The sequence below is a fragment of the Pelophylax lessonae genome (assembly GCF_965119305.1).
Source record: "Pelophylax lessonae genome assembly, chromosome: 9".
Lineage (NCBI taxonomy): Eukaryota > Metazoa > Chordata > Amphibia > Anura > Ranidae > Pelophylax > Pelophylax lessonae.
Window position 1 is genome coordinate 129,182,218 of NC_138776.1, and position 14,588 is coordinate 129,196,805.

Below are 14,588 nucleotides of genomic sequence, written 5' to 3' on the forward strand. Positions count from 1 at the left end.
TTCTGGGTTTTCTCCCACAGTACTTTTTTCCCTCCGCAAGATGTCCTCAATCTTCAGAGTTGAGTGACAGCCAATATCATTCAACCTACTTCCTTTATCTCCAGGCTGCCTCGGCCTGTAGGATAACACTGAATAGAGAACAAGCACATTGGTGATTTAATTTCTGTCACTCTGGTTTCTCTTCCTATCAGCATGCTTCTTGTCATCACAAGAATTTCTTGGCTAGTTGAGCTGCTGCTTCCTTTCCCATGCAGCTCTGCTGTAGAAACTGCAAGAGGCTGATTCCAAGTCACATGCAGGTACTTAAGCAGGCCATACATAGCTCAAAAATTGGCATTGTCAGAAGAGACGGGCCAAATTTTTATTCATGTATGGGCATCCTGGATTTACACGATCGAACGACTTATGTACAACCGACCTGTTGTTTTTTTTCCAGAGTGACCAGTGCCACTGGCTACAGTATAGCCAGTAACACTAACCATTGTGTTCTGTTGACAGGGGAGGCTCAATAGTACAGTGGGAGGGATTCCCCCATCAACACTGACTGTTGATGGGGGAATCGAGCCATTTTCTTTTCTTCCATCCATTGTGGTAGGAAAGAAAATTGGATAATCTATGGCTTGCCCTACACTGCTTGCATTTAAACAATACATTTAAAAATGTAATTTTTGAAATAAAAAATAAAAATGTAATAATACAGAGATGCAGTAATTTGTGTCTTTTATATCTGACTGGAGTTCACCATTAATCCTATTAAAGGTGAAACCATTCCTACTCATCTGATATAAATTATTTTTGAACTGGCAGGTACTGCTTTTCTGGTCTATACTGTATTGAATTGCATCACCTGAACGTGAAATAGAATGTCTTTCCCCCATTGGAAGAGTAATCAATTAAAAAAAACACTGCAGGTCTCATATTTTGGTGGAGATTACTCACACCCACACTTTTATGATAGTGAGAACTATATGAAACCATCCAACTTGATGACACCCTGAAAAGCAAACTGTGGGAAAAGTATGGAGGATGTCAATGCTGTCCCCCCCCCCCCTTCCCCCCGGTGTTAAAGTGCGGGTTACCTGGCTATCATTCTGACTCTTAGGCCTCGTTTACACTGACTTCACAATGTGAAGTGGGGGGGGGGGGGAGACCGTGTTTACTGAGGGGGAGATGTGCTCTCCGGATCCAGGAAAATGCAGAGTGAGGGATCTAGTGGGATTTTTTAAAATTAAAGTTTAAAATAGGGAAAGCGCATACTGTGCCTACCACTATGGAAATCCCACTCCTAAGTCTGCATATTGTGCAAATCACAATGCCGGCAGTGCATATCAAAAAATGAGGGCCCCCTTCACACTATGCTCTTTCATTGCTCTGTGCTACTGCATACAAGTTAATGCATGTTACTTTAAGGCAGCCTGTCACTGAGCATTGACTATGCACGGCAACGTAAAGAAAAACAGACCTACGGCTTTTTTTTTTTTTTAATGCAGTGCACCACAATGCAAGGTATATTGTGGCGCATTGCAGTGTGGGTTGGGGTTCCATTCTAAATAAGTACCACTGCAACTCGCCACACAGAGCTGATCCCCTGCTGATCGAAACGGAATCCACCCCGTGTGAAAGAGGGCTTACTCCAGTTAGGCATAGTTTTTTTTTTTTTTTTTTTTTAATGAGCTGAAACTCCGAAAGGACATGATAGTGGTAAGTGTAATTGCATATGCTTCCTGATGTCCTTTCCAGAGAGATTTTCCGGAGCTCTCATTTAAAGGTTCTTGGCATGGTAGTTGTAGTTAAATGTCAAGGCTAAAAACAAGAAGTATTTTGTATACTAACTTGGAAACATGTCTTGCGTCTCTAAACAAATATTTCTCCTAAAAGATAGGCAATATGTCTTTGGCTGAGGCGCTCTTGCAGCATTACAACATTGCAGTATTGTATGGCCAGTAATTGCAAGTTCTCAAAATCAGTGTATTGCCTGTTTTTGTTGTACTGTCTATGACCTCTCTTGGACCATCGGTAATTTAGATTGCAATCACATTGCATTTTTATGCAGAGCTGATAAACTTCTTTATGTGAGCCCCTCTCAACCAAATATGTTTTAGTAAAATCATCTCTATAGGTAAAGTCGTTTGTGAATGATAATTATGTAAATGCCTTGGTCTTCCCTCCAAATTTTACTTCTTGTAACTTTGGCCTCTGTTTTACTTTTCTAAATTAGAGATTTGTCTTCCTTTTAGAATTACATTCTTTGGGCTTCTTTGGTTTGCAGTATCCCCAAAATAACTTCTACCAACTCTTTTCTGCATCTGGAATTAATTGAGCAGGTCTATTCTATTCCTCATTGTTTTCTCTTTAAATTAGGAGGTAATGTTGTCCATTACAATTTTGGCAGTCACTGGCTTTTTACACGTCGCTCTAACTACTGTACGTCTGACGTTTCTTGTGGATATCACTTGGCAGCCTGTCTGCTCTAGCCAGGTAGCTGAGAACTGTAGAAGGCAGCAGTTGTTAAGACAAACAGTCTAGTTTGAGTTAAACACTTTTTGCACTATATGGTAGATCAGTGGTCTCCAAACTGTGACCCTGGGGCCAGAAGCAGTCCTTTATCTAAGCCCTTGAAGCATTATTCCTTCCACTGACACCAGCTATGGGGCATAATTCTTGCCACTGAACTTAACAATATTCCTTCCACTGATAACAAAAATGGGGCACTATTCCTGCCACTGACACCAACTTTTTCACCCTCTAATACCAAAAACCGGGCATTGTATACGCCCACTGGGCACAGTCCTGCCTGAAGGACAGTAAAATGGCCCCTGCTTTAGAAAGTTTGAAGACCTCTGCAGCAGACGATCAATTCAACAAGCATTTTTTTTTTTTGTTAATACCAGCGAAGAATTGAGCAATGTTAATTTCAAGTTTTAATTTTAGTGCTTTGGCTTACAAACTAAAAAAATCTGCAAGACTGCTTTGTATGATAAAGAACTGTATATACTAAACCTATATTATTTTTATTTACAGGGTAAATCAACACCAATCAAAATTTTAACTCGACTGACCATAATCGCATCTGATCCATCACATTACAATTCTCTGGTATGTTGCTATCTGGTATTAAAAGGAGATGTATGGGCTATATAAAAAACAAACATACATAATCACCCCTATGCTGCAGCTCTCCACTGGCACAAAGCCAGAGAACGGAGTAATCGCATGACTGCTGATTGCTCAGCCTTCGGTCTTCTCAGAGTGCAAAGCCATGACCATACTTGGGTTAAAAAAAAGACACAAGTCCATCTAGTTCAACCAATAAAATCCTACAATCCCATAAACACAATCCTATACCCACAGTTGATCCAGAGGAAAGCGAAGAACCCCAGAAAAGCATGATCCAATTTGCTACAGCAGGGGAAAAAATTCCTTCCTGATCCCCGAAGAGGCAATCGAATATTCCCTGAATCAACTTTACCTATAAATATTAGTACCCAGTTATATTATGTACATTTAAGAAAGAATCCTGCCCCTTTTTATAAAACAATCTACTGAGCTGACTAGACCCAGCTCTTGAGGGAGTCTATTCCACATTTTCACAGCTCTAACTGAAGAAACCTTTCTTTATTTGAAGACGAAATCTCTTTTCCTCCAAACGTAGAGTCTTATCCTCTGTGATAACCTTAGAATAACTCTACACCAAGTTTACTATATGGACCCCTTATGTTGTACATGTTGATCATATCCCCCCCTTAATCTCATTTTCTCAAGAGAGAATAAATTCAGTTCCTCTAATCTTTCCCCATAGCTGAGCTCCTCCATGCCTCTTCTCAATGTGGTTGTCCTTCTCTGCACTTTCTCCAGTTCCCCTATATCCTTTTTGTGAACTGATGCCCAAAACTGAGCTGCATATTCCAGATGAGGTCTTACTAATTATTTGTACATGGGCAAAATTATATCTTTCTTTGGAGTCCATACCTCTCTTTATACAAGGAAGGATTTTGCTATCTTTGAAAACCGCACCTTGGCACTGCATGCTTTTATTAAGCTTATTATCTACCAAAACCCCCAAATCCTTCATCACCATTGATTGGTTTAGTCACTTTAAAAGCAGGTCTCCTTAGAAAATATTCTCCGCTCCATTGCACTGGCCCCTGCAAAAAAAAAAATGTACATAGTAGCTGTATTCTGCAGAAAATGCCCCAGGCTCACTCCTTGTCTTACAGATATGATGTACTACTGCAGTCTTTGAGCTAGTTTAAACTCAAGAGGCCCAAAACTATGTTGTAATACAATGTTGTTACATTTCACCAGAAAAGGTTGCTTTGCAAGATTAAAATATTTGAAATATATATATATATATATATATATATATATATATATATATATATATATATATTTTTTTTTTTTTTTTTTTTATTTATTAATTTTCAATGCAAAGTGTACAAAACAAGTTAAAACATTCCATATACTTTACAATGCACATAATCCCCTCCCATACCCCCTCTCTACCTGGGATAAATCCTGTCTGATTTGGATTGAACCAGTCTGCCATTAAGTATTTTAATTTAATACTTTTGCATATAGTTTTGTGTCTGAATTTAATAATGCTATTGGTCTGTAATTGGAACATAGAGTTGCATTTTTTCCTTCTTTGGGTATTACCATAATGTGTGCCTGTTATTATTCTGGTCTCATTTTCAACTCTTCTCCTATCCCATTCATGTAAATACAAAGTTTCAGTAATAGTATTCCCTTAAACCTTCTGTAATGCCGGGTGGTAAACTCATCTGGACCTGGGCTTTTCCCAGTCAGTGAGTTTTTTTAACGCCTCCATTATCTCCTTTTGCTTAATTCCTTTTGCGTAATTGGTGTCTCTAGTGCTAATAGTTTGTCAGCTGGTAATTTTGTCAGTTTGATTCTTTTATAGATTTTTGTATCTTTTGTTTTCTATTTTGTTCTACTTCATGTGATTCCTTTTGCCATACGTTGTATAAGACGTCGTAGTAACTTTGGAAAGCTTTAGCTATGTCGGTTGTTGAATATACCATATTCCCCCTATGATCTTTTATTTTTTCTATATAATTATTGGACTTTTTAGCATTCTTGCTAGATATTTCCTCGGTTTATTTCCCCATTTATATTTTTCCCTGGCGACACTGTTAAATTTATGTCTGGTCCCTTCTTTCAATAGCTCCTTTAGTTCATCTCTCTTTTAATACTAAGGCTTGTTGTATCCCGCCCTCCAGACTCTTTTTGTGTTTCTGTTCTATTTAATGTATCTCCTTTTATTAGTCTGTTTTTATATATATATATATATATATATAGTTTTTTTTTTCCCGGAACCTATTGAAATAAGTAATCCTCTGATATAAGCTTTGTGAGCCTTCCATACAGTAGTGTTTTGAGTGTTTGAAATATCTGGGGTTTCATTGTCTGAGAAATATTGTTCCAGTTCTTAAGCAATGCTTTTTCCTACTTCTACATCCAGTATTCGAGCTTCATTAATCCTCCAAATATTTATCTTTCTCGGAAATCCTGAGATTTTTTTTTCCATTCTAACTGGGGCATGATCAGATCTAGTCATAGTTCCTATTGATGTTCTAACGACAGCTTCTATCAACCTATGTTCTTTCCTAATATAATCTAGCCTTGAGTAAATAAAGTGCATCGGGGAATGGAATGAATAGTCTCTCTCCTGGATGTTGTATTCTCCAAGCATCTACCAGTTGATAGTGAAAGAGCCTATTCTTTACCAGCCTAAGTTTGTGTCCTCCCATTTCCCGTGCACGCGAGCATTGCCCGTGCATGCAATCCAGAGACGGATTTATGCAGAAATTGAAGTCAACTGCTAGGAACACACTGCCCTTTTTGAATAAAGCCAACTTCTCTAATATTTTCTTTAAATATCCTCTCGGATTCCCAGCAGTTGACCCTTCAAGAAGATAAATCGGCCTTCTGGAACGACCAATCTTTCTTCTAGAAAAAACCTCACATCCTTCGAAAAACCATTTGCCATCCCCTTTGCTCTCTTGGTTGGTGTATCACCATAGTACCAGACCGGGAAATATTTAGAATATATTTTCACATTTGTAGCTTGTGAAATGTGTGTTTCTTGCAAAAATAGTATACTGGCAAAAGTTTGTCTAAGCTCCTCTAATACCTGGTGTCTGTTGTGTTTAGTTGGTGTATTTAATCCTCTAACATTATATGTCAGCAGTTTTAGGGAGTTCATGTCATCTCTCCTTCCCCTCCCGCCTCCTGCAGTTTATTACGCCTCCATCTCACACCCTGCCTAGGGCCAGGTGCAAGAACAGAGGGTGTCCTCTATTGATCCTCAACGAGGGCTTAGGCGTGAGTTCCGAAGGGGAGACAACATGAACAAATATTAACGTGGAGTCGGCACAACATTGTTTCCCCCGTTGATTCCTCTCTTCCCCCATAGCCCGACCCGTCCCCTCTCTCCCCAAGAGACCCCACCCATCCCCCTCCCCACCTCTGCACATGGCATGATGTTGGGTTGACCCTCTCATGGTCTTGATGTAGATGACAAAATTCCACTAAGGTCCACCTTGTCCCTCTACTCCTTTCCTCTGGGTGATGCTCTAGCAATACGCACGTGAACCTCATTTCCCCTCCTGGTTTAAACCTCACTAGAGTACCATCCCATGTTTACTGACACTTTTGCTTCCACCCTCCCGCCCGATTGGATATAGTATTTAAACTGCTGACTTTTTTTTTTTTTTGGGGGGGGGGGGGGCACGAGACTGGAGTTCCTCTTTAAGTATACCATGTTTATTATTAAACTTTTTTTTTTTGTCAATTTAAAAGCAGGTCTGCTTGGATAATATTGAACTATGAACATAGTAGCTGTATTCTGCAGAAAATGCCCCAGGCTCACTCCTTTTCTTACAGATATGATGTACTACTGCAGTCTTTGAGCTAGTTTAAACTCGAGGCCCAAAACTTTGTTGTAATACAATGTTACATTTTACATGAAAAAGTTGCTCTGCGGGATTAAAATATTTGAAATAGCAATATTGTGATTAACACAACTCTATACTAAATAATGAAGTGTGTGTACCACAGCACGTACTCCATATTCTGTTTTATAACTGGTAAAAAAAAAAATCTTAAATGCTGCAGTATTTTCGGTAAGTGGGCCCTCAATAGATCCAGTGTGGGTTTTCAGTGACTTGGATGTGTTGGCTTTACTAGCCCTGACCGTTGTAGCTCCATTCAGAATCTGCAACCTGTGCCCAAGCTGGAGAGATGAGGTCAAACTCCTGGAAAACAATAGCAAGTCTGCCTAGACCCGTCTTCAGTTTGGCGTACACATTAAATTTAAGATACTAGAGTTAGCACAACACCACATGTTTCAATACACCATTCAGCAGATAGTGTTGTTTTTTAAGAACACCTGTGTTGAGGCTGCCACTGCTGCTCTCTCCTTCTAAAATCGATTGCTTTTCCAACTACCATGCTGATCCAGCAGCCTTAATTTGCTAAGAGCTAACCTGGAACCAAGTACAAAGATCAGAATTTCTAGTTTTTTAGTTGTGATATGCTTAGCACAGTAAGGCCCCTTTCACGCTTGTGCGACTTGTCCTGCGATTTGGAACTGCAAAGTCGCATGACAAGTCATACTCCATGATTTCCAATGAGTACCGTTCATATCTGTATGACTTCAAGTCGCAACGACTTCAAAGTAGTACCTGCACTACTTTGGGACAATTTTAATGTGTTTTGAGGTCCAAAGACATAGGCATTGCTTCAAGTCCAGTCAAAATTGCTGTAAAATTGTGCAACTTTTAGGTCGCATAAGTGTGAAAGGGGCCTAATAAGGATCTTGTCTACATTCTAAACTCCTCCCCTGTTCCATATGAAAAGTGAAAAACAAAACCTTTGTAGCCAAACCCTTTAACTGAAAAACAAGAGCAATGGGTCTGTCATCCTATCCTTGATAAATCCTTAGTTAAAAAAACAATCATTTTAAAAACTTTTAATAAAAAGCCCCTGCAACACACATGTATACAAGTGATAATTGGAATAACGATGAAAAGCAATGTGACAAATAAAATGTCCTGTTACTAAATTTGGTAATGCTAAATTTGTGTTACACTCTGCAAACATGTGGCAATTAGTAAGTTTAGCATATTGGAATTGCACTCAGTATACTGAAGAAAACAATATAAGGAAAGCATATTTATTTATAAGCAAGTATATCTCACATTTCCTCATTCTGTATATCTCTCAGAGGTCAACTTCAACGTTAACAAGACCTTATGATATTGTGGCTGTGTATCCCAAGACTGAGAAGCTATTTCATGTAAGTGTTTCTGACCTCTGCTCCTTATATAAAATGTTATCAAGAATTACTCTAGCAATATGAATCTTTCCTTTCTCTTACGTCCTCCGACAGTCGCCGCCTCTTCATATTCGTCACTAATGGGGTTATTGACCTTTGCTCCGTAGGAGTGCTAGGCAACAGAATATATTAATATCAAAGCTTTTAGCATATCCCACCCCCAGGGGGTGGTCCCCTTAGTCAATACCTCCTTGCTTCCTGCATACCAACTCAGTTTCATATGCCTAGCTCAGGAGTGCAGGCTGTTCCTGTGCTGGGGCTCTTAGTCTCAGCCACTTTTCTCTTTTTTGATTTTATTTGAAGTTTTTTCTCTTTCTTTTACTTAGCTGTTTATTTCCAGCGTTAGTTAGTTCTTCTGATGAAGATGATCGTGCGGAGCTGGGTCTCAGTCTGGCCACCCTGGATCCCAGGGCTCAGGGCCAGGGGCTTCCCAGCCTGCCATCGAGCGTTCAGCTTAGGTTTTGCCCTGGCACATTGAACGACCCATCCCTGTTCGCTGCAGGGATGCTATCGGTGAGGTGGCTAACTCACTGGACGCCATTGCGGTTTCGCACCGCAACTCCACTGCGTCATGCTTGCGACACTCCCTGTCCTCAGTACTGCGGTTTGGTCACTGAAGCAGGCTCCCCACGCCATCCGGACTGGTAAGTGTATCTCTATGTGGGGACCTGTCTTTTTTGGGTGTCAGTCTGGGACTGTGTGACCCTGCATGTCTGTGTGACTGCTGTGTTCCCTGTCAGCTCCTGTGTGCACTTGCTGCCTGTGTGTGGGCTGTGAGGGGGGGGGGGCTCTCCCGCTCTGCTGGGTGTCATATGAAGCAGTAAGATTTTAGACATGCTGTGTGGCGATCGCTGCGGCGATCCGCCATTTTTCTGGGGCAAAAATTATGGTGGCAGGTCCTGTGAGGTACTGCACACGTTTTTGGCGCCAAACGCCGCCATTTTGAGCGGTGATCGATCCCACATGTCAGCGCCATGTTCTTTTTGCCCAGGGTTTTGTCCTCAGCCGAGCAGCCATGTTTGTGTAGCCTTGCAGAGGCTTCATAGGGGCGGTCAGTCTTGCATCACTTCCTTTTCCTCTGGGACAGCGATCGGTGCAGCAGCCTGTGTGAGCTCTCCAGGTTTTATATCTCTTTTTTTCCTGTATTCCTTGCCCAGTTTCTTATCCCTGTGGGGGTCAGTGTGTTCAGTGGGTGCGGTGGGCAGCGCTCGCCGCGATCTTAAAGGGGCAGTACCTTTTATTAATTTTTTGATGGGGCATGGATTCTCAGGATTGCAAGTTTCCTCCCACCCTGGTGGGGGGCCAAGGGGCTGCTGTTTCCCCCCGAGGGGGCTGATCTGGCCACTATTGTGGCTAACTTAGCTGCTCAGGTGCAGATGCTGGTGGCTGATCGATCCACAAAACGGCCCAGGGTGTCTATTTCCTCTGATTCAGAGGGCGATGGGGCTGCTATGGCTGGAGTGCCCTTCTCAGGGTCTCACTCATCCCTGGACCTTGTGGGGTCCGACGGGGAGGCTGAGGTGGAAGGGGTTGATAATTCTCCCCCTGGCTCGTCTGAAGAGCTTGCACTCATGGATGAATTGGTTGCTTCTATCAAGCAAACGCTGCATTTGCAGGATGAACCATGTCCTCCTGCTTTGATGTCCTCTTATGGGACGCAGAGGAAACGCAAAACATCGCAGGTTTTTCCTTGCTCTACGGAATTTCAGCGCGCGGTTGATGAGCAATGGCGCAATTTAAAAAAGCCTTTTGCTGTGCCGAGTAGATTCAAGCTGCGTTATCCCTTTACACCGGCTACTGATGAGCGTTGGTGTGTACCGCCTCAGGTGGATCACGCAGTGGCGATTTTGAATAATTCAACTGCGATCCCTGCTGAGGATACCCCGGTGTTCCGGGACCTGACGGACAGGAGAATGGAATCTCTGGCCCGTCATGCTTATACGGTTGCTGGCTCTATGCTGAAGCCTATTTTTGCTTCCATTATGGCAGCCCAGGCTATTGCGGATTGGACGCAGGTGCTCAGGCGCACTCTGGTAACTGACTCTGCCCCGCCGACAACTTTGGCTATGGTGGATCAGATTCATCAGGGTGTCATGTATTTGTGTGATGCGGACTTGGATATGGTCCCTTTGGCGGCGCGCCTTTCTAGTGTGGCGGTCTTGAACCGTCGCCTGATATGGTTGAAATGTTGGTCGGTTGACCAATCTTCTCGCAAGACTCTGGCAAATTTGCCCTACGCGGGATCCCGCCTTTTTGGCGAATCTTTGGATACCCTGATAAAGGGTATTTCTGGGGGTAAGAGCACTCTCTTGCCCCAATCTAACAAGAATAAGTTTGTTCGCGGTAAGAAGAATGCTTAGTTTAGGTCCTCTCAGGGGTCCTTTCGGTCGCACTATAACGGCAAGCCCTTCAAAGGCCAAGGCTCCCAGAAGAAGCCGTGGGCGGGTAAGCAGAAGTCCGGCCAGTCCGGATCCGCTGCCCATAACAATGCGGCCTGAAGGGGCGCCCTCACCCGTTTCTGGGGTGGGGGGGGGACGTTTGCTCGGTTTTCTTCAACCCTGGCTGGGCCGCATTCGGGACAGGTGGGTTCAGGAAATCGTTCGATCTGGATACAAGATCGAGTTTCTCTCTCGGCCGGCGGGCAGATTTTTCCCCTCAAACCTTCAGCTGACTCCGGAGCGCTTGCAGGATCTGCACCTGGCGGTGCGGGACCTGCGGGCCCAGGGAGTGGTGGTTCCGGTGCCTCATCGGGACAGATTTCGGGGGTTCTATTCCAATCTGTTCACTGTGCCCAGAAAGGAGGGCAAAGTGCGTCCGATTCTGGACTTGAAAGCTCTGAACCACTTTGTGCGGGTTCGCAAGTTTCGCATGGAATCCCTGCGCTCGGTGGTGGCTGCCCTGGTTCCGGGGGAATTCATGGCCTCCATCGACTTGAAGGATGCGTACCTACACATCCCCATTTTCGAGGGTCACCAGAGGTACCTTCGATTTGCCATTGCGGAGGATCATTATCAATTCGTGGCGTTGCCCTTTGGTCTCGCTTCGGCTCCGCAGGTTTTCACCAAGGTGCTTGCGCCGGTTCTGGCTTTACTGAGGGCCCAGGGCATTTCTGTCCTGGGGTATCTGGACGATATCCTGATTCGGTCCGCGACCGGTCAGGGTCTGGTGAACGACCTGTCCATCACGATGCAGACTCTGCAGGAATTCGGCTGGACGATAAATTTTCCAAAATCGACGTTGTGTCCGTCGGTTCGTCTTCCCTACCTGGGGATGATTCTGGACTCTGTTCAAGCGAAGGTCTTCCTGCCGGAAGACAAGCTTCGGACACTTCAGTGCGAAGTCAGGTCCCTCAGGGACAATCAGTGCTCGTCCCTCCGGACGTGTATGAGGTGTCTGGGATTGATGGTTTCGGCCTTCGAGGCGATTCCCTTTGCCCAGTTTCACACGCGGGAGCTTCAGGCGGAGGTCCTGGCCAAGTGGGACGGGCGTCCGCAATCTCTGGATCTGCGGCTGTCGTTAAGCCATCTCACCTGAAGGGGTCTTTTGTGGTGGCTCCAGTCCCCGGCGGTGTCGGGGGGCAAGTCCTTTCGTCCTTTGTCGTGGACGGTGATTACCACGGATGCCAGCCTGTCGGGCTGGGGTGGTGTTCTGGGCGTTTTGTCTGCCCAGGGAACTTGGTCGGAGGAGGAATTTTCCCTTCCGATCAACATTCTGGAATTGCGAGCGATATCTCTCTGTCTTCTGCGTTGGACGGACAGGCTTCAGGGCCGTCCAGTTCGGGTGCAGACGGACAATGCCACAGCGGTGGCCTACATCAACCACCAAGGGGGCACCAGGAGTGCCCGGGCGGCTCGGGAAGTAGCCGACATTCTGTCTTGGGCCGAGACGCACGTCCCGGCGATCTCTGCAGTTCACATTCCGGGGGTGGAAAACTGGCCCCTTCACCCGGATGTCTTCCAGATCTTATGCGCGAAGTGGGGGTCCCCAGATGTGGACCTGTTCGCGTCTCGTCTAAATCACAAGGTGGAAAGGTTCGTGGCAAGGACGCGCGATCCTCGGGCAGACGCCTCAGACGCGTGACGCCCTGGCATCAGTATCGTCTGATGTATGCCTTTCCACCGATTCAGCTGCTGTCCAGGTTCCTTCGCAGGTTGGCCTCGGAACCGAAAACGGTGATTCTGGTAGCACCGGACTGGCCTCGCCGGTCTTGGTACGCAGACCTCGTGAATCTGGCGGTCGACGCTCCGTGGTGTCTGCCTCTTCGAGCAGACCTTCTGTCTCAAGGGCCGATATTCCATCCTGCTTTACAGTCGCTGGCTTTAACGGCCTGGCTGTTGAAAGCCAGGTCCTGAAGGATAGGGGTCTCTCACCTGAGGTCATTCCCACTTTGATCAAGGCCAGGAAGGCCTCTTCGGGGAAGATTTACTACCGTACTTGGAAGGCGTATTTTGCCTGGTGTGAGTCCAGGGGGTATTCCCCTCGCTCATACTCGGTATCGAGAGTGTTGGCTTTCCTTCAAACGGGCGTGGACCAGCGTTTGGCGTTGGCCACGATTAAGGGTCAGATTTCTGCACTGGCCGTTCTTTTTCAACGTCCTTTGGCGTCTAACTCTTTGGTTAGCACCTTTGTTCAAGGGGTGCGACATTTGGTCCCTCCTAGGAGGGAGCCTTTGCCTCCGTGGGATTTGAACCTTGTTCTGTCCGTGTTACAACATGCTCCTTTTGAGAATATCAGGGAGGTCTCGTTGTCTTTGTTGTCCAAGAAGGTTGCCTTCTTAGTAGCGATTACTTCGGCTCGCAGGTTGTCGGAGCTGGCGGCCTTGTCCTGCAAGTCTCCGTATTTGGTGATTCACTTGGATAAGGTGGTCTTGCGACCTAACCCATCTTTTCTTCCGAAGAGAATTTCTGAATTTCACCTCAATGAGGACATTGTCTTGCCTTCGCTTTGCGCGAAGCCTAAGCATCCGAAGGAGGTGGCTTTGCATTCCTTGGATGTTGTTCGGGCGATCAGGGTTTACCTGTCATCGACTAAATCCTTTCGCAAGTCGGATTCTCTCTTTGTCCTTCCTGAGGGACCTCGGAAGGGTATGGCGGCATCGGCTTCTACCATCGCCAAATGGATCAGACAGACCATTGAGCAGGCCTATGCTTTGAGGGGGAAGGTTCCTCCCGTGCCTGTGAAGGCGCACTCTACCAGATCTCTGAGTACGTCTTGGGCCTGTCATCATCGGGCTTCTGTGGCCCAGGTGTGTAAGGCGGCGACTTGGTCGTCCATTCACACCTTCTCCAAATTTTACAAAGTGGATGTTCAGGCATCGGCGGATGCTTCTTTTGGCCGTAAAGTCCTTAGTGCGGCAGTGCCTTAGGGTCCCTTATTTGGGCCTTTGGCTGTTGGGGTGTTTTTACCCCTGAGTTACTTGTTTTTTCCTGGGTTGTTGCTCCTGTTGAGCACGTTTTCCTTTTGCCCAGTTGGTTCTCTTACTTTGGTAAGGTTCCTTTCTCTGATGTGGGTATTGCGTTGCTTTAGGCGCGGCTGCTGTTTTTCCCACCCCTCATGTCTACACTGCTTTGGGACGTCCCCATTAGTGACGAATATGAAGAGGCGGCGACTGTCGGAGGACGTAAGAGAAAACTGAATTTTTGTAAAATCTTACCTGTAAAATTCCTTTCTCTGAGTCCTCCGACAGTCGCCGCCCCCGCCCCTCTTTTGGGGTTTGTTTGTATACTCTACTGCTATTCTACTGAAACTGAGTTGGTATGCAGGAAGCAAGGAGGTATTGACTGAGGGGACCACCCCCTGGGGGTGGGATATGCTAAAAGCTTTGATATTAATATATTCTGTTGCCTAGCACTCCTACGGAGCAAAGGTCAATAACCCCATTAGTGACGAATACGAAGAGGCGGCGACTGTCGGAGGACTCGGAGAAAGGAATTTTACAGGTAAGATTTTACAAAAATTCAGTTTTTTAAAGTGGATGTTTAAGCATATTCCTGAGTTTAGGATAGATTAGTGAAGTGTTAGACCCCCTCTTCCGTTTTCCATTTTCTTCTTGGCTGTTTGTGTTTTGTTGAAATTTCCCTTCAGTGGTGTGGGAGGAGAAATCTCCTTGTGTATTTTTTTGTTTTTTTTTTGTTCAGATTTTCCCTTTGGTTCTTTGTTACATAACAATGAGGGAAATAAAAACTCCCCAATAAATTACAGATAGCCCAAAAAACTGTCAACCGTTTCC

General features: G+C 44.9%; 1 protein-coding gene across 1 annotated transcript in view; it reads left to right on the plus strand.

The window, feature by feature from the left end:
• RPP30 (ribonuclease P/MRP subunit p30) overlaps positions 1-14,588 on the plus strand; it is a 74,011-nt gene that overhangs the window by 27,532 nt on the left and 31,891 nt on the right. Inside the window, exons 5-6 of the mRNA XM_082269312.1 lie at positions 3,022-3,096; positions 8,249-8,320. Of these exons, the coding sequence (XP_082125438.1) occupies positions 3,022-3,096; positions 8,249-8,320 (147 nt within the window). The remainder of the gene's footprint in view (positions 1-3,021; positions 3,097-8,248; positions 8,321-14,588) is intronic.